This window comes from Phocoena sinus, chromosome 19 (genome assembly GCF_008692025.1).
Source record: "Phocoena sinus isolate mPhoSin1 chromosome 19, mPhoSin1.pri, whole genome shotgun sequence".
Taxonomy (NCBI): Eukaryota; Metazoa; Chordata; class Mammalia; order Artiodactyla; family Phocoenidae; genus Phocoena; species Phocoena sinus.
The window spans coordinates 3,786,425-3,809,996 of NC_045781.1; the positions used below are offsets into that span (position 1 = coordinate 3,786,425).

Below are 23,572 nucleotides of genomic sequence, written 5' to 3' on the forward strand. Positions count from 1 at the left end.
GCGCGGCGCCGACCCCAGCTCCGCGATGCCTCCGAGCCGTCGGTTCTGCACGCCACTGCCCCGCTCCGCCCGCCGGCCCGGCAGCTCCGCTCACTCCCAGCCTCGCCCCCATCCGCCCACCCGCTTCACCATCGCCGGCTATTTCGGGCTCGACCCGTAAATAACACCCGCACCTGTTGCCGCCGCCTGTTGCCATAGGGATCCCGGGTATTTTAAGGGAACGAGGGGCAGGGAGAAGGACGTCTGCCCTGGGAGGAGGGGCTGGGGGCCAGGTCCTGACCCGCTGGAGACCGAAAGGACTTTTACTTCCTTAAGGGGCAAGGGCGGGAGCTGAGGGTCCCATCTCCCAGCTGGCGGGAGAGGGGGCAGGGCGGGGAACCAGGAGTTTGGGTCCGGAGCAGGCCTGGCTGGGAACCCGAACTGCTCGGTCCAGGGGAAGAGGGGCGGGGAGGTAGGACTCCTGGGTATGAGGGAGGAGAAAGCTGGGGCCGGGGTCTTGGGTCCCTGAAAGAGAAGAAACTGGGACTTTAACTCGTGAGACGGGAGGGAGGGGGCTGGAGGCCTGGACCCCTGGGTCTGAGGGGGGAGGGGCTGGGGGCCTGGACCCCTGGGTCTGAGGGAGGAGGGGCTGGGGGCCTGGACCCCTAGTCTGAGGAGGAGAAGACTGGGGCCCAAATCCCTTGCATCTTGAAGGATGGTAAGAGAGAGTCCCGGGCTGGGGTCCTCAGCTCCCCAGGAGGTGGAAAGGGCAGGCCTCAGGGAGAAGCTGGTGTCAGGGGCGTGGGAACCAGAGCCACAGTCCTCTTCATCGAGTTTATTAGACGGGGCACCCCCGGGGGACCTTCCATGCAGTTTCAGCTCCCCCAGGGACGGGGACGGGGACAGCCGTGGTGGAATGGCAGCAGGGCCTGATCTTTACCCCTTCACTCCCTCCCGCAGCCCCTCTGCGATGGCGCAGGGGGGACCCACCTTTCACCAACTCCTTTGCCCATGGTTGACGGCTCCAGCCGGCCCGGTGCCTCCTAACCTTCTCTGTCCGCCGGGCGCCCTGTGCTGCTTCCGTTGGAGCATGCATGGCCCTGGGATGTGATTGCGATTGTGTACATCTGTGTCTGGCTCTCCCATAAGCCTCTGGCAGGGCTCGGGTGCAAGAGAACCCCATCTCATTGGCCTCAGCACCACCCAGCCCAAAATGCTACACCAGGAGGCCTTAGGAAGTGTGCACAGGTGATCTGCAGGAATGAGCAGATGGATGGACGGGTGAAGGGAGATGGTGACACACAGACATCCCCTCCCAAGCTAGGGGAAGGGCCCCCTTCAGAGCACACCTCCCTCTGCATTCCGATTGGCCGCGCTGCCTGTCTTCAGGTCTGAGTTCCCAGCTCTGAGATCGCAAGGCCTGGTGCCTGGAAGGCCTCAGGGACTATTTCTTAAATGAATGAGTGAAACCTGTTCTTTTCCTTCCCCTCACCGGGTATTCCCAGGCCTTGGCAGGACTCAGAGGGGAATCGGAGAAAGTGCCTGGTGCTGGCAGCAACGTGAGATGGGAGTCGGGCTCGTGACATCCACCAGCGTCTCCATTCTGAGAAATCAGACACCTTCCTGCGGTGCCTCTGCCCTGCCTCCTGAATCCATCTTCCCCTCCCGGCCCTGGCCTCCCCATCCTTCTCATCTTGCCTGCTGTAATGGCTTTCTCCTTTCGGGAGTTATTTTTCTTTCTTCCATCTCCCTGTCTGCCAGCCTTCCTTTCTCTCCTTTCACAGAAAGGGTATGAACTTTCTTTGGTGGGAAAGTTCTTGTCACTTTCATACCAAAAGGATGGCTTGGCCTCCCTTTCCCTCCACCTTCCCTCCCACAATCTCTTCCTTCCACTCACTCAGGCAAAACTCCAGTCCCTACTGCTGCACGGCGATGACCTCGAGTCAGGGTCATGTTATCTTTGCTCCATGGATCCTTTTCTGGTTCTCAGCACTGGTGTCTGCCTACTTCATGGTCACTCCTTGCCCCCTTAACTACATCTTCCTCCCCGCCCCCCCACCATGCAGATGGCCCCGAGTCTCTGGCCAGGTTCTTTCTCTGTCATCCACACTCATCTCCTAGGTCACCTCATCCAGTCCTGAGGCTTTAAATACGCTGTCTCCTATATGCGGACATTTCCAAAACTTATATTTCCAAGCATGACCTCTCCCCCAAGCTCCAGTCTCACATATCCAACTGGCTACCTGATATCCCAGCTTGGATTTCTCACAGGCCTCTCTTAACTTGTCATGGCCCGAGAAGGATGCTTGACCCCTCCCACCTGATCCCTTCCCCCAGTGACCCCTTTCCAGGCAACACATAGCAGCACCACCCAACTTCACACAGTTAAGAGTTTTTCTCTTCCCTCTCTTTGGTTTTTCTTTCCCTCCTCTGTTACATCCAGTTCGCCACCACCATGGGCTTTGCCTCCAAAATCCCATTTCCTGTTCTTCCATTTTTCTCCACCCTCACCAGTTCCACATTGGTCCAGGCCACCATCAGCCTCAACTAGCCAAGGACGACAGCCTCTTAATTCCTTATTTCCACCTTCACTCCTAAATCTATTCTCAGCACAGCGACGCGGTTCTGTTATTTTGTTTTGTTTTTATAAATGAAAACAGGAGCGTGTCATTCCTATGCCCATCCCATGGGGTCTAGAATAAAATTCCAATTTCTTCCCAGGGCTACAAGCCCCCACATGACAGGCCCCCGGCGCACGCTTCTGACCTCACCCCAATTTTCTCATCCTTGTTCATCTGCTCGCCATGGGGCCTCCTCAAAAATCGGCGACTCCTCAGGGCTTTTGTGCTGTCTCTGCTTGGCCAGAATGCTTGTCGCGTGCCTTTACTTCTCACGACCCACTGCTGTTACTGCTGCAGTGGGTTCTTCCTCAGGCTCCTCCCCTAAAGTCGCCACATCCTGCTTTGCTTTCCCCCCACCCCATCCCCACCTGTGCTGTGTGGCTTGCAGGATCTCAGTTCCCCCCACCAGGGATTGAACCTGGCCATGGCAGGGAAAGCCCGGAATCCTAACCACCAGGCTACCAGGGAACTCTCTTTCCTGCTTCATTTGAAAAACACTTCTCTGCAACTGAAATTCTTATATATATTGTTTATTGTGTCTCTCCTGTGAGTTCCAGGAGAGCAAAGCCTTGGCTATCTGTTTCCATACCACATTCCTTGCACCTAGACTGGTCTAGAACAGGTTGGGACTCAATGACTTTCTTGAATACTGAAAACAAACAAACAAAAGAAATAGATGGATCCTATACCCTGTGCGTGCTTCTGAGTCTCCACATTTCTTTCTGGGCACATCTCTGCATTTTTCTCTGCAGCTTTACCCCTCCATTGCTGTGTATATATATATATATATATATATATATATATATTTGCATCTCTGAGACTTCTCTGTTTTGTTTTGTTTTGTTTTGTTTTTTTGCAGTACGCGGGCCTCTCACTGTTGTGGCCTCTCCCATTGGCTCCGGACGCGCAGGCTCAGCGGCCATGGCTCACGGGCCCAGCCGCTCCGCGGCATGTGGGATCTTCCCGGACCGGGGCACGAACCCGTGTCCCCTGCACCGGCAGGCGGACTCTCAACCACTGCGCCACCAGGGAAGCCCGACTTCTCTGTTTTGACTTGTGTATCTTGGTGGCAATCTCTCTCCTGTCCGTTTTCCTTTCCTTTCTGGATCACCTTTCTGTATCTTTGACCTTTTCCTTTGTCCCTGTGACTCACCTAGTTTTGGTCTCTGTTGCCCTCATCCTTCCTCCCCCACCTTCCCTCCTTCCCACCGCTCTCCCTTCTGCCCATCTTCCACCTTTCTTGCTTTGTTTGGCCTTTGGACTCTAGAATCCACTACCCCCTAGCCAGCTCTGCCCCCGTCTTCCACCAAATTTGTCTCTCCCTGTCCTTCCCTCCATTTATCATCCCTACACTAAGTTCCCCTCTGTCCCGCTAGTTGTATTCCTTTCCCTCTGTTTCCCAGCATCTCTTTCCAACATTGCCCCTATGGAATCCCTCCCTGGTCCCCTGCCCTCCAGTCTTCTAGTCCATCACAAGACCTGGCAGATGGGGGACCTTGGGAAATCATTGCTGAGCAAATGAAGGGAAACCCACTGAGCACTGTCCCTTCTGTGTCCTCAGTGACCTTCAAATCCATTCCCCCCATCCCTCTACCCCCAGAGCCCTTTCCCAGCTCAGCTGCCACCCTCTCTCATCTATCCCACAGCACTGGCCTCCTGTCTAGCCCTTTCCACGTCCCAGGTGCCTCCTTCTGACACCCACGTCTAATCCTGCCCTTCACCTGCTCCAAGCTCTCCCGTGTCTCCTGCTACCCTTAGAATAAAGTCCAAACTCCTCAGCCGGGAACCCTAGCATCCTTAGACTCTGGCTTCTAGCTGCTTCTCTGGTCTTATCTCCCACCCCTACCCTGACCTTCTGCATCCCCAAAGGATGAGCCCTGTCCCCAATACATCATGCTCTTATATCCGCCCCCGCAAGCTGACTCGAGTTGTTTTTTTCCCGTGAAAGCTTTCCTCACCCCCTTTATCACTCATCCTTTTGAAACCCAGCCTGGGTCTAATGTTCTCCAGGAAGTTTCCCCAAGTACTACCCACTCTTGTCAGTTGGTCACTCTGTCTCTTCTTCTCTGGTCAAGCTGCCCAGCCTAGTCCCCTGTTACAGCACCGATCGCCCTGCCTGGAGTTCGGTTTTTGACTCCTCCTTGAGAGCACCAGTGGGGATCCTGATACTAATACACTGCCTGGTACATTAGCAGATGCTCAAAAACGTTAAGGAGTGAATGGCTGAATTAATGGATGAGTGAAACATGAATCTCTAAGCCCTAGCGTTTCTCCTGCACACCAGACACCATGCCTGTGCTTCAGTATTTGTGTGATTATCTGCTCCCTCCCACGAGTGAGAGTTTGAAGGGCCAGTGCCTGTGTCTGATGCTGTATTTCAGCATGTCTCTGCCTCTCACTCTCATCTCTGAGTTCCTTCCTCCCTTTCTGTACCATTCATGTTATGATCCTGTTTAAAGCCATTCCATGTCTCCCCACTGCCCTCAAATTAAATCTAAACTCTTGATCTGACCTACAAGTCCCTGGGCAGTCTGGCCCTGCCTTCATCTCCAGCCTCATCTTGTTCCGTCTGCATGTGGCTCACTAGTACATGTTAGCCTTCTCTGGAAGCTCTTCCTGCCCCAGGGCCTTTGCATATGCTGTTCTCTGGCTAAGACACTTCCCTCCAGCTTCACCTGGCTGGCTTCTTGTCATCCTTTTGTGTTAGCTAAAGTATCCCTTCCTTTTAAACTGGGCTAAGCCTCCCTGAAGGAGCATTTTGGATTTCTCCTTTGCCCTAACTGTAACTTACTGTGGTGTATACATTTCTTGGATTAATGTCTGTCTCATGTACAAGATGTAAACTCTGTGAGGATGTTGGGGTCCCTATCTGACTTCCCTCCTTCTGTAGGCTCAGCATTTGGCACAATGCCTGGCACTTAAGTACACAAATAAATTGCTGGTAATGAATGATCAAGTCTGTCTCTGGGACTGTTTACGTTCCCTCCCCAGCGCCATGCTGGTACATAGCAGGTGCTTTTCAAGCCCTTGTGGAAGGATGAGTGAAGAAGTGAACGAATGCCCACGTCTGTCCCTTGTCACTTTGCCTTTCTGCATCCCTCTTTTATCTTTCTGTCTCTTTACATAGAGCATATATATAGTCTGCAGGTATAACTATATAGTCGTGTGTTATGGGTCCCTCTCCAGGAGTTGGGCTGGGCTGGGAGTCCCTCCTCCGTGCCCCGCCCCCACATGCACACAGCAAAACATTAAAAAGAAAACATCTCAAAACTGCAGAAAACACCACAGCCCTCCCCCTCCCCCCCCACAAAAAATAAATAAATAAAACACGACGCTCCCTCCCAACGGCCCCCTCCCTTCCCTTCCCCCTCCCTCAGGGTCCCTGATTCGGAGGGTGGCGGGCGCTCCCCACGCCCGAGAGGTGGGGAGGGGCGCGGGGGAGCACTAAGCAGTCTCCAGCGCGCTCACGGGGAAGGAGGGGGGCACCCCCGACCCCCGGCAGCCTCGTTGCACGCGCGCCCGCGCACGCGCCCCGGACACACCCCCCTCGGCGCCCCCCGTCGCGCCCCTACACGGGCGTGGTTTTCCTGTTGAGCGTGTTGCCGTTGGAGGCGGCGGCCTCCTTGGCCAGGGTCCCGGGGGCTGGCGCGGCGGGCGCGGGGCGCGGCGGGCGCAGGCGCGGCGGGCGGCCCGGTGACCGTGACCGTGACGCCGCCGCCCGCCTCCTTGGGGAAGGCGTTGTGCAGCGTGAGGAAGCCGGACGCCCCCCCGCGGTCCCGCTCTGAGCCCGCCCCGCCGCCGCCGCCACCGCCCCCCGCGCCCCCCGCCGCGCCGCCGTACGCCCCGCCGCCGGCACCGGCGCTAGCCAGCCCCGCGGCCACGCTGCCCTTGGACGGGTCGCGGCTGAGCGTGTACATGGAGATGTCCGTGGAGGCGAAGCCCGGGCCCCCGGCGCCGCCGGGAGACGCGTCCCGCGACGGCGACGGCTCGCTGGAGCGGGAGCTAGAGCGGGAGCGGCGGCGGTAGCGGAAGCGGTAACTGGGCAGACGGAGGATGGCCGAGGGGCCGCTCCCGCCACTGCCGCCCGCGCCCCCGCCGGCCTTGAGCAGGTCCGAGCGAGACTGGCAGTGCGCCTCGCGGCTGCGCTCGATGTAGATGTTGACGGCCAGCACGCCGATCACCTCGGCCAGGATGAACGACAGCCCGCCGAAGTAGAAGGACCAGCCGTACGAGTAATGGTTCTTCTTCTCTTCGTCCCGCTTCGGGCCCGGCTCGCCCGCGTTGGCCGAGATGTACACGATCACGCCGATGATGTTGCTCAGGCCTGGGCGGGGACGGTCAGACGGGAGCCTCGAGGCACCCCTGGCCCCGCCCCCGCCCCGGCCTGTCCCCGCCGGCCCAGGCCCAGCCCCGCTCTGAGCTCCACCCCTGATGGTCTAGGCCCCGCCCCAGATGGTCCAGACCGCCCCGCCCACTGGCCAGCCCAGGCCCCGCCCCATGTTGGCCTAAGCTCCACCGTCAGATGGTCCAAGCCCCTTCCCAGATGGTCTAAATTTCTTCCCAGGTGGCCCAGGCCCCGCCCCGAAGGGCCCCAAATCCTGCTTCGGATGGTCCACCATCCCCAGCTAATTCAGGTCCTACTCTGTTGGTCGAAAGCCCACCCTGGTCGGTCTAAACTCCGCCCCAGTTGGTCCAGGGCCCACCCAGAAGGTTTAGGATCACCCTTAATGGTCCAGATCCCTCCGGGATGGCCCAAGCCCTGCCCCAGATGGTCTAAACTCCTCCCCAGATGGCCCAGGCCCTTTCCTCGCTGGCCTAAACTCTGCCCTTGATAAGATGACCCTGGCTGGGGTTTCCTGGCCTTACCCTGACTGGTCTAACTCCACTCTTAACTTTATAAATCTTGGTGTTCCCTAGGCCTCACCCTCCGCTCGTTTAGTTAATGAGGTAATCCCGCTCTGACTCTCTAGGCCCTGACTCTGGCTGATCTGAACTCTTTCATGATTATCCTCTATTCTAGGTCTCCCCCATACTACTCTTACTAAAGCAGGTCTCCCGTCTACTCTAAGCCCCGCCTCCCGCTTGCTAAAACCCTGCCCCCTGAGGATCGCGGTCAGGCTCCCCCCCCGTCCCAGGTGTAGTTAGCCCGGTCTTTCAAATCCTCCAAGCCCCACCCCCTGCAGATCTTGATCCAACTCCAAAGCATCCCCTGCTGTTTATGCTAAATCTTCCCCCTTCTCCTCTGGATTCCATCCCTTCAGAAAGGCTGACTCCTCGAATTTCCCAATACTACTCACTTCGAGTAGAAAGGGCGTCTTGCCCCTTAATGCCCTCCCTCACTACCGAGTTGGTCTGGATGCTTTCGCAGGACCAGACCCTTTTTGGGTACACCGGAGCCCACGAGGCTCCGCCCCCTAGAGCAGGCTCCTCCCCATCTGAATCCAAATCACTTTCTCCCTCTCAGGTCTGTCTTCTCCGTCTTCAAGACCGAATTCAGCCTCAAGGGCCCAACCCCTCTCCCAAGCTCCTCCCCTTCCGTCTCCTGGACCGCAAGCTTTGGAATCTAAACTCCTGGCATACCGGATTCCGCGGTAGACAGACACCTGTCTGTGCTGGGTTCACTCGCCCAGAAGACTACCGGAAGGCGACACCTACCTCGCCCAGCGGGTGGCGATGGAGCTTGGGGAGAGCCTAGGAAGGCTCCGGGCCCCAGGGAGCGCCCGAGCAGGGTAGCTTTGCAGGCGAGCGCGCGCGCACACACACAAGTGCGCGCTCGCAGGTGGGCCGCCCCCTCCCTCTGCCTCTCACCTGCTGCCACGAACAGGATCCCTGCTCCCAGAATGATGTTCCTCTTGGACTTGTAGACCCGGGAGGCCGCCACGCACACGCCCCCGAGCAGCAGCAGGATGGCGCTGAGGATGGGGAAAATGCTGGAGGCCCGGACGACTCCTGGAGAAAGGAGAGTATGGGGAGAGATGGGGAGTGGGGACCAGGGCGTCAGACACGGCCGCCTGGCCCCCTGGCGCCCCGCGCCTCCTGCTGCCTCCGTCTCCGCTTCTCTCTCGCTGGTTCTCCAATTCTCCTTCTCTGCCTGGTTATTTTCTGTTATTGTCTCACTTTCTCTCCTCTTTAAAATTTCTCTCTTTCTCGATCTGATTGCCTCTCTCTTTTTCTGTGTCTTTTTCTTTCTTCCTCTATTTTTCTCTCTCTTGGCATATTTTTCTTCCCTTTTATTTCTCTAATCACTCTCCCTCTCTCTTTTTTTCCCCCTCGGAACTTCTCTATTTCTCTGTGGACCCTCTCCCTCTCTCTTTTTCCTTCTCGCATGCTCTTTCCCTTCCTCTCCTGCGCATTTTTTCCTTCCTCCAGATCTTTCTGAATCAAATCTCTAAATACCTCTCTCCCTCCCACCCCATCCCCCCTTCTGCCAGGCTTCACCTATCTCTCTGGGTTTCTCTTCTCTCTTCCCCTGCCCCCTCCCTCTCTCCCTCTCCCGCTCTCTTCTTCCCTTCCTCCTCTCTGTCCCTCCCCGCACCCCCTCCTGCCTGGCTTCATCTGTAGCTCTGGGTTTCTCTTCTCTTACTTTCTCCCTTCTCTCTCTCCCCCTCGCTCTGCAGTCCTTTCCACCGTCTCCCAAACCCTAGGCAACCAGATTCTGCGATTTCTGAGCCCGGTTGAGGCCGCAGCCAATCATAACTCTGGATTTGCCGCGTTCTTGGGGTAGCTAACCAATCTCACCACAGGCTTCCCCAGCCAGCTCCCTAGAACGGCCCGTCCGCGCCGTCCGCGCCTCAGGTTGCCTCACGGCCCCAGGGCGCAGCGGCCAATTCCAACCCAGAGAGTCACTGCACTGAGTTGCCTCGAGTATCCAGGCCATCACGACGGCCAATCAGCTCCCGGGATCCCTTCTCAGCCCGCCCCAAGGTGAGAGGAGGGGGCGGGAGAGACCACTGAGCCAATCGGTGACCAGAGGATCTCAGTATCTGGGCTTGGATTGGCTGACACGTTCATCTCTGCGTGTGGTTCTAAGTGCCGAAGCACAGCCCCCTCTCCCCTCGCACTTGCACAAGCCCGGCAGTCCCCGCACTCTGTCCCCGACCCCCACGTACGGAGCAGATACTCCGCGCTGTCATGGTCGTAGTCCGTGTCCTCCGGGAAATGGTTGATCTTCACGCAGACGCCTCTTTTCAACCCTGGAGGGGAATGGAGGTGATAGTCGTGGGCACTTAAGAGTGCGGAAACCCCGGGTAAGAAAAGACCCTCCTGAAACCCTTTCTGATTGGGAGACAGGAAGTAATGGCTCCTGAGCCTGTCTGTGCACCTGGGACAAACTTTCAACCTCCCGGCCCCGGTTTCCCTACCAGTTAAAAAAAAGAAAACAAGTAAAGAAAGGGAGGGAGGGAGGGAGGAAATCATCCAACACTCACTAAAAGGCCACAAGAACTTTTGCCCTGTAACCTGTACGGGGACAGTCTCTCTGGCCTCTGTTTCCACCTCTGTAAGAAAGAAGGCGTTGCTTTCAGCCATGTCTTCACTCTTCAACGGCTGAAAATGCGTGGGAAAACGAAGAGGCGGCAGAGGGCCAGGAGGACTACACTTCCCATGAGGCCCTATGAAGTCTTCGAGTCCAATTGTGAGGAGAGAGAAGCCCCAGTGGATCACCGGGATGGTAGTCTCTTCAATCCTCCATACGGGAGAGGGATTCCCCGGCTCTCTACGCACTGCACGTGGGGTCCTCTGGGAGGAGATGCAGAGGTCGGAGCTAGCAGAGGCACGCTAGGGGTGCAGTATGCCTCCAGTGGTCCTGCAGTCTCAGCCCCTTCCTCCCCCCAAGAACCCACTTCCTTACACAGCTGCAGACCGATGTATAAATAAGTATAAATTTAAATACATTTTGTTTCCTCAATTCTCCAGGCTCCTTCCAACCTCCCGGCCACTGCCCAATGCTGCAGAACATCCTGCTTACATTCTTCATTGGTGAAAAACTTACCCTCGCAAGCGAGCAGTGCACGGGACACCGTCTTGAGGAAGCTTTCGCTCACACACACACCTCCCACCCATTCTGGGGTGTAGCAGCTCCCTGTACTACCACCTTTTTAGCATGCATTGGTTTGATTTATCATCTTCTTCAGCACGCTAGGAGTTCCTGCAGGGGGAGGGCATGGGGTCTGATTCCTCCATGTGTCCCTAGCATTGCCTGGCCCAAAGGAGGCCTCAAGAAATGAGTGTTGAAAGAATTAACTTATGAATGAATATAAGGATGACAGAAGGGGAGATTCGAGGCAAAAGATGACACGGAAAGAAATGGGGGTAAAGGAAAAGGTTGGAAAGAAGGACTATAAGGCAGTGAATAATTCCACTAAGAGCTACCATTTGTTAAGTGCTTCCTAGGTGGATTAACTCATCCACAGCTCACAGGAGATCCACGAAATAGATAATGTTATTGGTGTCGTGCAGTGACCAAACATTGAGAATTGGAGTCGCACTGCTTGATAATGAAGCCTGAATCCATCATGTCCTCATTCTGTGACCTTGTTGGCCTTACTTGGGCCAATTTGCTTCGATCCCTTTTCCTATAACAAGGGGCTACTAGGACCTACCTCACTGGGTTGTTGTGAGGGTTGAATCCAGGTATAGAGATTTAGCACTTTGCCTGGAACACAATTAAGTGTTCAGCTGATACCACGCCGTATACCCATTGTCCAGATGAGGAAGCAGAGGCATAACAAGGGTTCATCAATTCACAGCTGATGGGTGGTGGAAGCAGAATTCAAACACACAGCAGTTTGCCCCCACTGGAATGTAAGCTTATAGGCTGTTCACCACTCTTCAACATCTAGAGCAATGCCTAACACATAGTAAGTGCTTAATAAATATTTTTATGTATGAATGATTGAATGGGCAACAAGCACATGAAAAGATCCTCCATATCACTAATCATTAGGGAAATGCAAATCAAAACAACAGTGAAATACCCTCTCATAGATATGAGATACCATCCCATTAGGATGGCTACTATAAACAAGCAAACAAACAAAACAAAACAGAAAATAAGTGTTGGTGAGGATGTGGGGAAATTGGAACCCATGTGCACTGTTGGTGGGAATATAAAATGGTGCAGTCGCTATGGAGAACAGTATGGAGGTTCCTCAAAAAATTAAAATTACTATATGATCCAGCAAGTCCACTTCTGGGTATATACTCAAAAGAACTGAAAGCAAGGTCTCTAAGAAATATTTGTACATCCACTTTCGTGGCAGCATTATTCACGACAGCCAAAAGCAACCTAAGTGTCCATCAATGGATGAACGGATAAAGTATGGCATATACGTAGAATGGAATGTTTGTTGTTCAGCCTTTAAAAGTAAGGGAATTCTGACACATGCTACAACCTGGATGAACCTTGAAGATATTATGCAAGTGAAATAAGTCAGTCACAAAAATACAAATACTGTATGATTCCACTCATGTGCGATATCTCGAGTCATCAAATTCACAGAGACAGAAAGTAGAATGATGGTTGCCAGGGGCTGGGAGCAGGGAAGAATAGGAACAGAGTTTCAGTTTTGAGAGATGAAAAGTTTTGGAGCTTGGGGACCCAATGTGAATCTACTTAACATTACTGAACTGTGCTTTTAAAAATGGTTAAGATGGTACATTTCACATTCTGTGCATTTTACTTAAAAAAAAAGCCATTGAATGAATGAATGAAGATACACCTTTTGAGTGCAGATGTTTACCCATCAGCACATCCAGTATGGTGGTGGTGGGGGGGTCAAGTTCTCTCCTTTCTTGAGTGGGATTATAGTACTTCTCTCAAAACACGAATGATAATTCGATGAGGTTGAGCATGGAGAGTACACGGCATGCAGACTCTCCACAGACTAGTCATGCTGGCAGTAATGATAACTAGTACGTACTGAGGGCTAACCACACACTAGGCACGGCTCCGAGCATTTGACAGGTAGGTGTTAACACAGTATGCATGACCAACCCTTAGAAATACCAGGCAGTGATAGTATCCCTGCTTTACAGGTGAGGAAACTGAGGCATAGAGTTGAAGAAATTGCTCAGTTCTATAGATGGTAAATCATGGGGAGGAGACTCTGGGCCTCAAAGGTGAGCTTTTTTTTTTTTTTAAGGTGAGCATTTTCTTTTCTTTTTCTTTTTTTTCCTGGCCAAGCTATGCGGCTTGCGGGGGTCTTAAGTTCCCCAACCAGGGATCAACCCCTGTGCAGTGGAAGCGCAAAGTTCTAACCACTGGACCGCCGGAGAAGTCCCAGAGGTGAGCATATTTATGGCAGTAGAGTGTAGTGGTTATGTTGGCCACGAGCACGGGCTTTGGAATCACATTCTCTGGACTCACATGCCAGGGCTGCCACTTCCCAGCTGAGTGGCTTTGGGGATTTGGACACCCCTGAGCCTCGGCTTCCTCGTTTGGAGAATGCGGATGGTGATAATGACCACATACGGTTTGCGAGCACTCAGTGACACACGAATGACAGAGTCAAGCGCGGACCGCACGGGGGTTATGCGGTACGCCTCTGCGTGTTATCCGACCAGCCGGGCTGGGAGCTCCTTAGGTGCAGGCATGGTGGTGATGCGTCTCTGAGTCTCCCCAGGGCCCGCGTAGCACAGAGCCGGGCAGGCAGCGGTGGGGGGGAGTGGGGAAGCGGGATGCGGGGCGGTGCGTAGGGGTGTGTACTGCGGCGAGGACCACGGCTCTGCCCCTCGTACGCTGGGTGGCCATGTGGCTGACTCACTTCCCCTTTCTGGCCTTCAGCTTCCTGCTCTGATAAACTCGGGTGATAATAATACCCTCCCCCTGGAGCAACTGAGAGGATTCAATGAGATAATAAGGCACGCAAAGTGCTGAGAACAGGGGCTCTATATAGTCCGCTCGAATAAATTGGGCTGTGGGTCTAGATTCTGGAGGCTGAAATTCCTGAGAAGGGAGCTAGACCCATACGGATCCCCCAGCCCTGGGGATGGTTCTGGGGCACTTGAAATGTGGCAACAGAGACGGAGTGTGAGTGTAAAATGGGCACCAGATTTCAGATTTGGTATGAAGAAAAATGCATACTATTCCATTAATAATCGTTATATTGCTAACATGTTAAAATAATGGTTTGGCTACGCTTGGTTAGATAAAATGTATTACTAATGTTTATATTAATGTATTATATTGTATAAATTGTATTTATTAAATTAGATTCATTGAACCTTCCCCTTTGCACTTGTTTTAATGCCACTGCTAGAAACATTTAAGTTATGTAGACAGCTTGTGTGATGTTTCTATTGGGCAGTGCTGGTTGGGAGGCTGGGACTTCTGGGTTATCAAGGAGGGGAAACTCAGGGGTTGGTCATCTGAATTCATAATACTAAGAAGAAGAAGAACAGAATATAAACGACATAGTCTAGCCTTTACCCTGTGCCTGCTGGCCTTTTGAATGCTTTACGTGTAATAACTCATTGAATTCGCTCCACAGCCCTGTGGGTTAGGGGCCATTATAATCCCCATTTCACCGATGACGGAAATAAAGCACAGAGAAGTAGAATATATGGCTCAATGTCACCTTCCTGTGCACAGCAGACAGGAAGTAACCCAATAAGTCTTGTTCTCGAGTCTATGTCCCAATCACGACTTTCTACTGCACTTCTCAGAAAGACGGAGGGACAAGAGGATGGGACCTAAGAATTCCTGGGGACAGAGTGTCTTCAGGGGGCAATGGCCCGGGGTGGGGGGGCAGTTTCTACACCCCTGGATCCCCGATAGGATGGAGGCTAGTGGTTATATTGCTTTGACTCCTGGGAAACCAAAGAGACCTGGATTCAGATCCAGACTCTACTGCATATTAGCTGTGTGACCTTGGGAAAGGTGCTTTCCTTCTCTGAGCCTTAAGCGTTCATTTCTAGGAGATGGGGGTAATAGTAGTACATAGCGCACAGAATTATTGTGAGCATCCAATGACACATGAATGACGACTATAATAACAATAAAGTCTACCTTCATTTACCCCCTGCTTAACACAATTCCTTTGGCTCCCAGGACCCAGTTACTCATTTTCCCCAAACCTCTGTGGTCACTCCTTTCTCAGCTCCCTTTGCTGGCTCTTCTCCTCTTTCTGATTGTCTTTGAACACTGGACTAGCTCAGGCTTCAGCCCTTCAACTAATTTTTTGGTGTGTTTCTGTCTCTGCTCATCCATCCACACGCCATGACCCGCCCACCAGCCCAGACTCTCCCCTGAACTCTGACCTCATATATCATATCGCTAACATCCTAGATCAGGGGATCAGCAAACTATGACCCACAGGCTGAACCCAGCCTGCCAAATCCAGCGAAGAATGGGTTTTACTTTTTTTTTTTTTTAAATGATTGAAAAGCTGTCAGAGAAGACTATCTCGTGGTACGTGAAAATGATATAAAATTCAAATGTCAGTGCCTGTAAAGGAAGTTTAATTGGAACCCAGCCACACTCATCCACTCACGCATCATCTCTGGCTATTTTAAGGAGTAGCAGCAACAGAGATCACACGCCCCACAAAGCCTAAGAAACTGACTGTACGGCACTTTGTGAGTCCTTTCCTATACTGACTCCTGTCCTACACAGTATCTCAAATAGGCACCCTCAATTTATTTTTGTAATTTTGGGGGGTAAAGGCACCTCAATTTAACATGTCCAAAACTGAGCTCATAATAGCCCTCCTTATAATAAGTTGGGTAAGAGTAAATAAAACAAATACAATGAAATGCCAGCTGTTCCAACAGATGAATCTCCCCCACCCCTACCCCGCCACATTCTCTGGTGCTCAGGCCACAGCCTTAGAGCACTGACTCTCAATTAGGGGCGATTTTATTCCTAGTCTGGAGACAGTTGACAATTTTGGTGTCCACACCGGTGGATGCTGCTGGTGTTTAAAAGGTAGAGCCCAGGGATGCTGCTACACATCCTACAACACGCAGGACGCACCCCCCAACCCCAGCCCACAGCCGCAACAAGGAATTATCCATCCCCAAATGTCAACAGCGCTGAGGTTGGGAAACCCCGCTTTCGAGATGCCCCGACACTTCTCCCTCATATCCTACAACTGCCCCACCAGCAATTCCTGCCCGCTGTAGTGGCAGAACGTACTCGCAGTTGAGACCCAAACTCTACGGCTCCCACCCCAGATAAGCCACCTCCCATTCTCCCTTTTCCTTTCCTCCTAAATCAACACAGCAGCAAGAGCGATGCCCTTAACCTTTAAGCCAGCTCCTGTCACTCCTCCCCTCCGATGTGGAAAGCAAATTACATTCCAGGACCTGGAAGTTCGTGTTATCGCCTTGACTGCACCTCCTACCACGTCCCTCCTCACCACCTCTGCCTGGGCCACGCGGGCCTCCCATGATGGTCAGACGCAAGGCACATTCCCACTGCAGAGCCTGAGCAATGTTTCTACAGCCTGAAGCATTTCCCTCCAGAAGCCACATGGCTCCGTCTCTGGGTTCATTTAGCCTACCCCTCGGATGTCACCTGCTCAGTCCCCTTTATCTCCAATTTCTGCAGTTTCACACCCTTGCCCCTAACACTTCCCATCCCCTCCCTTGCTCTTTTTCCTCCTTTGCACTCAGCTCTAACACCCTAGGTGTTGTATTTACTTATCTCCCTTATTATCTGTCTCTCCTTCTAGAATATAAGACATATAAAAACAGCAGTCTTTCATGTACACACTGCTATATTTAAAATGGGTAACCAAGGGCTTCCCTAGTGGCGCAGTGGTTGAGAGTCCGCCTGCCGATGCAGGGGACGCAGTTTCGTGCCCCAGTCCAGGAAGATCCCACATGCCGCAGAGCGGCTGGGCCCGTGAGCCATGGCCGCTGAGCCTGCGCGTCTGGAGCCTGTGCCCCGCAACGGGAGAGGCCACAACAGTGAGAGGCCCGCGTACCGCAAAAAAAAAAAAAAAAAAAGGGTAACCAACAAGGACCTACTGTAGAGCACAGAGAACTCTGCTCAATGTTGTGGCAGCCTGGCTGGGAGGGGAGTCTGGGGGAGAATGGATACATGTATATGTAGGGCTGAGCCGCTCTGCTATGCACCTGAAACTATCACAACATTGTTAATTGGCTACGCTCCACTATAAAATAAAAGGTTAAAAACAAAACAAAACAGGTTTCTTTGCTGTTGGTTTTTTTCTCCTTCCACTTCTATAGCTCCAGAATCAAGAACAGTGCCTGGCACACAGTATAAACTCAATAAATAGTGGTTGTTGAGGAGGGGATGGATGCATGGAATGACTGCTATTTGCTGTACACTGTCCATCAGTGTATAATGAGAAACGGGGTGTCAGGTTATAACATAATGAGAAAACTGGACAGGTGTGAGGCAATAGGGAGCAGAGGTGACGGGAGAAAGGGAGACCCTCACGCCTGATCTGAGGAAGCAGCTGCTACTTGGATCCAGCGAACTGTGGCCACTGCAGGCTACTGGCCCCGTGTTGTCAGATCTTCCACTAGTTCAAAAGAAGCTGGAAATCGGATTTTCAATGTGCAATCTCCCTATTTTTAAGTGTTGGCAACCGATTCAGATTTTGGTTTCAGTTTTAAACACTCCACACACCAGACAAAGCATATCTGCAAATCCCATCCATCAGACCTGAGTTCTCTTGGCTTTTCCCCAGTCCCAGCTGGGTTACCTTGGGCAAGTAGCTTAACATCTCTGAGCCTCGGTTTCCACATCCTCAACAGGAGGGTGGTGCCCTGCCGACCCCCCCATAGGATTAAATGAGATAATAACATTCCTTGCTCATCAAGAGTACCCAGCAAGGGACTTCCCTCGTGGTGTAGCGGTTAAGGGTCCACCTGCCAATGCAGGGGATGCGGGTTCGAGCCCTGGTCCGGGAGGATTCCCACATGCCGCTGAGCAACTAAGTCCCTTTGCCACAACTACTGAGCCTGCGCTCTAGAGCCCGTGAGCCACAATTACTGAGCCCTCGTGCCACAACTACTGAAGCCCGCGCGCCTAGAGCCAGTGCTCCGCAACAAGAGAAGCCACCTCAATGAGAAGCCCGCACACTGCAACCAAGAGTAGCCCCCGCTCGCCGCAACTAGAGAAAGCTCGCGCGCAGCAGTGAAGACCCAACGCAGCCAAAAATTAAAAAAAAAAAAAAAGAGTGCCCAGCAAAACGGAGGAGGAAAAGATGGGGAAAAGAGAGGGATAAAAAGAGAAGTGAAGGGATTTTGATCTTTTTGGCCCTGGAGGGGGAAATTGGGGATTGGCTGGTCCCACTCCTTCATGTTGCAGACCTGGGCCCTGAGGCTTGCGGAGGTGACAAGATAGTGAGCACACAGGGGGACAGATGCACAGGCGGACTGGAACCCAGGTGTCCTGCTTCCCAGCCCATCACTTCCACGCTATGTGGAAAGAAATGGCAAAGCTGAGAGCAAAACAAACAGAGGAGTTGCTAAGAGGAAGAGGCCTGGCGTGGGGAGATGGGAGGCCGAGGGAGCCAGCTGGGAGGGAGCTTGCAAGGAGAGTAGGACCAAGCAAAGAGCAAAGATGGAGATTAGAAGAGGCGGTGGCCTCAGCGTCAAGAAACAGGGTCTGGAAGGAGGACGTCAAAGGGAGGATGAATGGAGGGAAGATGAGGAAGAAGCTTCTAAAGACCAAGGAGGACAAGGACCCGCAGGGGAGGCTGGGAGGCCTGATGGGGAGAGGCGGGCAGACAAGATCCGCCGGAGGACAAGCCACAGAGAGGAAAGAGGAGAGTGCCGTGAGTGAGTTACGGGCAGTTAGGGCGGGATGTTTTAGGAGAGAAACAGCCAAAGTGAGGCCAAAGGGACGGAGGAGATGGCGAAGACGCTGTGACTGGGTCCATAAGAGGTAGGGGCGCTCAGAGGGCAGAGGTAGGACGTGGAGGAGAGAAGATGCAAAGGGCAAAAGGAGGAGGGGGGCCCAGCTCAAGGGTGAGCGGGAAGCGGGGACGCAAAGCAGAGCAGGCCAGTGCCGGAACTGAGGCAGAGGGAGCCCCTCACGCAGGGAAGCCAGGCACCCACAGGGGTGAGAGGGAGGGAGGAGAGGGGGCTTTCCCCACGAATGAAGGAAAGATAAGATTAGGGGGGTCCCGAGCGGAGGTGGCGCAGGACGTGTCGAGTGACGGAGAGGCGTGAGTGGGGAGGGTCGAGGCGAGGGGGGCGGGATTCAGAAGAGGGTCAGAACGCAGAGAAGAGTGAGAAGGACGGGGAAGGTGTGTAGGCAGGCGTGGCAAGGAGCCCCAGGAGGAGACGGGAGGCCGCAGTGGGGACCACAGGAAACTGGGAGATTTCCCAGGGAGGAAGCCCAGCCGGCCGCGGACGGGACGAGGGGCCGGGCCGCAAATGGAGGGGCGCAAGGCCGGGGCCCCCTCCACCCTACCTTCCAGGCAGCAGATCCTCCAGAGGCCCGAGTGGGTGAGTCCGCCGGGGTCCTTCTTCTCCGAGGAGCCACTGCCCCCGCGGTGGTGGGGCCCGTCGTCGCCAGCCGTGAGGTTGGTGGTGTTGCAGATGAAGGCGCGCGTGTAGAGCCAGTAGTCCGTGCTGATGGCAATGGTCATGAGGCCGAAGGCTGCGAAGGCGCCCACCGTGGTGAGCAACACCTGCACCCCCTTCTCGCACCAGAGGCCCCTCTCTTCGTTCCAGCGCTTCAGCGACTCCAGTTTGACCACGGGCAGCCGGGGGGCCGTGGGCCACCACCGGGGCAGCGGGGGCGGGGCCGTGCCGGCGGCTGGGGGGGTCACAGTGCAGGCAGAAGTGGGGGGCCCGGGGCCAGGGGCTGGGGAGGGGGCGGCGAGGAGGAGGCTGAGGCCGGGGACGGGGTCAGAAGGCGGCCATGGTCGGCAGCTGGTGGAGGGCAGGGAGCGAGATGAAGGATTAGACAGGAGGGCTCACCTCCCTGGACACCCCTTTACCTGCACCCCAGCCCCCCAAAGAAACCCGACTCTTTCCTCGGTTGAAGAAACTCCTTCCACTCTGCTTGCCACTGCCACTTCTCTGAAAAACAATCTCCCTGTGTCCAAGAAATTCTTCCCACTAATCCCACTCTGAGGCATACCCCTCGGCATCCCTGAGTGCCGTAGGACAGGCCTCCAGGCCCCTCCAGCTCCGCCCCCCTGGTCTCACCGTCCTCCCCACAGGGAAAGCGTCCCTCACTCCAGCCCCCAGTGCCTCTTCCTCCCCAGGAACCCCTGTCCTGTTCCTCATTTCTTATAAAATGTTCTCATAAAGCTCTACCCACTCCCTACCTTCCCCTGCAAGGCCCACCACTTCACCGACTACGGCCCCTACTTAGGAAAAATAAATCTCTCAATCTCTCCTCAGCTGAAAAAAACAAAAACAACAAACACAACAAAACTCAGATCTTCCAAACTCATCCCCACAGTTTGCACAACTCAGAAAACAACACAGCTGTCATCACTACCACCCCACCTCCACAGTCTCCTCTGCATGGGAACCCCCACCCCACTCAGAACCCTATGTTTCTGGACCAGGGTTCTCAACCTTGGTGGTACCTTGAAACCACCAGAGGTTACTGATACTTGAGAAATTCCGATTTCATTGGTCTGCGGTGTGGCCCTGAGCATCTAGGTTTTTAAAACTTCCCCGGGGGCTTCCCTGGTGGCGCAGTGGTTGGGAGTCCGCCTGCTGATGCAGGGGACGCGGGTTCATGCCCCGTTCCGGGAGGATCCCACATGCCGTGGAGTGGCTGAGCCTGTGAGCCATGGCCGCTGAGCCTGTGCTCTGCAACGGGAGAGGCCACAGCAGTGAGAGGCCCGTGTACCGCAAAAAAAAAAAAAAAAAAAAAAAAAAAAAAAAAAAAAAACAAACAAAAAACTTCCCCGGGGGGATTCTTTTAAAGAATCCAACACCGCTGGACCCCCTGGATTAGAAGAATGCCCCCCATCTCCATCACATTCCCTCTAACCGCCCCACTCGTCTTCCTTGGACCACTCTCCCATCCCCTACTATGTCTTTGACTCAAGGAAAATACTCCACTCTTTCGTTTGCTTATAGGAGTCTTCCAAATCTGGTCCTGAGTATCTCTACAACTTAGACAAACTCATCATAGCCATCACTTTCTCCTCCATTAAGAAAAATTTCTTCCGTGAGTTGCAGGGCATTTTCTACTCACAGGAATCCCTTTCTCTAGACCCCAAATTCCTCTCCATTCAGAAATCTCCCAAGCTCTGACCTGCATATTCACTGTTGTGCAAGGAAATCCCCCCACTCTACCCAGCATCCCCCACCCCCTTCCTCTGCCCTTCCACCATCTCCCACGACCTCCAAATCTCCTCTCCGTAGCCCTTGTTATGGGGATGAACCCCCCAATTCCAGATCTCCCCAGCTCACTTCGACATCCCGCTGTCTCTTGAACTTATAAGAACCTCCCCCCCACACACCCTGACTTCTCTTACATCACAAAGAATCCCCTTCACTCTTGCCACCCTCCTCCACCTACTCTAGCTCCCAGCATCGCTTCTGCTCAGGAGAATCCCCTTCATGTCTCCCTCAGACTTCCCTTCTTGGGAACACCCCCAGAACTCCCCCTTCTATTTCACCTGTGCAGGAACATACACCATACACTCAGTTTTCTTCCAAATTTCAAAAGATCCCCTCCATAGACAGTGCCTCTTAGAAAAATTTGATCCACAAGACCACAACTCTCTTTCAGTTGGGAATAATTTCCCACTCTGCAGCCACCAAGGGTCCATTCATTTTCCTCACAGCACCCCATCACCACGCCCCCTGCCCTGCCTTTTCCACCTTACCCGAACCCTCCTTCCAGGCATGCATCCCTTACCAGCTTCCACCACTCACTCTATCTATCCTAGACTTCTTCCCCCAAACCCCCTATTCTAGTTAAGAGCCTGGAAGCCTTAGAGGAGGAAACAAACAAACAAACAAACCTGATTCTGGGTCCCAGTACCAGGGTGACCTTGGCCTCTTCCGCCCCCATCAGCTGGCCCTCACTGGGTCTGCTCCAAGGAGGGGTGTTGGAAAGGTTGTCTATGGGGGGGGTGTCTCCATGGCAACTGGGCCTAGTGCCCCACACGTGTGTTCTCTCCTCACCTCCACTCCTGCCTGCCCACGCATGGCCCCTGCCCTGGCCCCATTCAACAGTGCCCTGGACACTGACATCCCTGTGGCCTCCCTGGCCTCACTTCTGGCCGCTTCCTGTCTTTCCTCTCCAGAAAGACGCTGAGTTGCCTCTCCTCTCCATCTCTCGGCCTCTTCTCCCCGCTTCTGTGCCCCCTCACCACCAGCACCACCACCTCCACTGTCCTAGCAGATTTCTGCCTCCAAGGGGGGTGGGAGGGTGAGCCTGTGACCACAGGATGTACCCATTCCCCTGCTGGGCCCCCTAGGACCCGGGATAAGGAGGGGATGGAGAGGGGAGGCGAATGATGGAAATTCTTCATCATATAAAGATTCGAAGATCTTTTCATTTTGTCGATTTGGGGGGCACTCTGCTTGGTTTTAGGGGTTCTTCCTTTAGTCCATCTGTCAGCAGCAGCAAAGGAGGGAGCAGGGGACACCCCCAATTCGAAAGCTCCGGGATGTGAGAGGGGTCATCATCCCTTCTCCCTCTGAAGGGGACCAGCTCCTTCCTCTAGAATTAGGGGGGGTCACAGAGCCTTCATTTTACATCCACCCACCTCCGATTAATAAAAAGATCTCTCTCACCTCTGTTAACGATAGGTCAACTCTCCGATGCACGGGGGAGGGGACGTTGAGCCCCCCTGTCGGCAACCCCCCCAGGAAAACCCTTGTGGCTCCCAATTCTCACTGCTCCCCCTCCCCCAGCAGCGAGGGACCCAGGCGTCCGACCTGGTTTGGGGGTGGAGATGAAGAGGCGTCCGGGGAATGGGGGTGTTGAGGTGGGAGGGGAGGCTGAGGGGCAGCTCTGAGCTCGGGCCCCGAGGGAGAGGGGGTCGGGATGGGGGAAAAGAAGGTGAGGAGACAATTTGGTTCCCGTGTCGCTGGGTAAAGTGCGGAGCTGGAGGACGAGAGAGGGAAGGAGGAGGGAGGGAGGGGGAGGGGAGCCGCTGAGGATGGGGGAGCCACGGAGAGGAGATGGATTGGGGGGAGGGAAGTGGTGGGGGGCAGGGTCTGGGTGGCAGAAAGAAGCTGGGGAAAAAGAGAGAGACCCAGAGAGGGAGGGAGACAGAGCCAGGAGAAGCGGAAAGAGAGAGACCCAGAGTCGGGGAAACAGAAATGGGGGAGGGAGAAATTTGGGGGAGGCAGCGGCTGGTAGCAGAAGGAAGTTGGAGAGGGAGACACACACACACACACACACACACACACAGAGAAATATCCAGAGAGAGGAGGGGACAGAGGCAGAGATGCAAACAGAGAAACGCAGAGACTGGGGAAGAAATGGGGGATGGGGAAAGATTGGGGCGAGGGAGAGGATGGGGGTCAGGATCTGGGTAACAGAAGGAAAGAAGGGACAGAGAGAGAGTCATCCAGAGAGGGGGAGGAGAGACAGATGGGGAGAGAAAGACAGAGAGAGACTGCGAGGATGGGAGAGAGAGAGAGGGAGAGAAAGAAAGAAAAAGTGGGGAGAGAAATTGGGGATGGGGCAAAGGTCTTAACAGAGAGAAGAATGCGAGAGAGAGAGAGAGAGAGAGAGAGAGAGAGAGAGAGAGAAAAGAGAGAGAAAATTTTAAAAATTTAGGGGAGAGGGGTCTGAGTGGCAGAAGGTGCCCGGAGACAGAAAGGCAGATGCAGAAGGAAAGAGAGGGACCCAAAGAGAGAGACAGATGGGGAGAGACTGAGACTGGGAGAGAGAGAGACCCAGGGAACGAGACAGAGGTAGAAACTGGGGAGGTATCAAAAGGAAGCCAGAGAAAAATAGGAGAGGGGCCAGTCTCAGATGAATGAAGGAGGTCGGAGATAAAGGATACCCCTGCCTCCTCCCCCACCCGCATCCCCAGCCCCTGCTCCCTACCCCCATC

At 54.1% G+C, this 23,572-nt stretch overlaps 1 protein-coding gene across 1 annotated transcript; it reads right to left on the reverse strand.

The window, feature by feature from the left end:
* Positions 1-6,168: 6,168 nt before the first annotated feature.
* On the reverse strand, positions 6,169-20,971 carry CACNG8 (calcium voltage-gated channel auxiliary subunit gamma 8). The gene is given in 6 exon segments (XM_032613332.1): positions 6,169-6,261; positions 6,263-6,924; positions 8,409-8,549; positions 9,710-9,793; positions 18,994-19,457; positions 20,964-20,971. Coding segments are annotated over 6 exon segments (1,452 nt in total).
* Between the last annotated feature and the right edge of the window lie 2,601 nt (positions 20,972-23,572).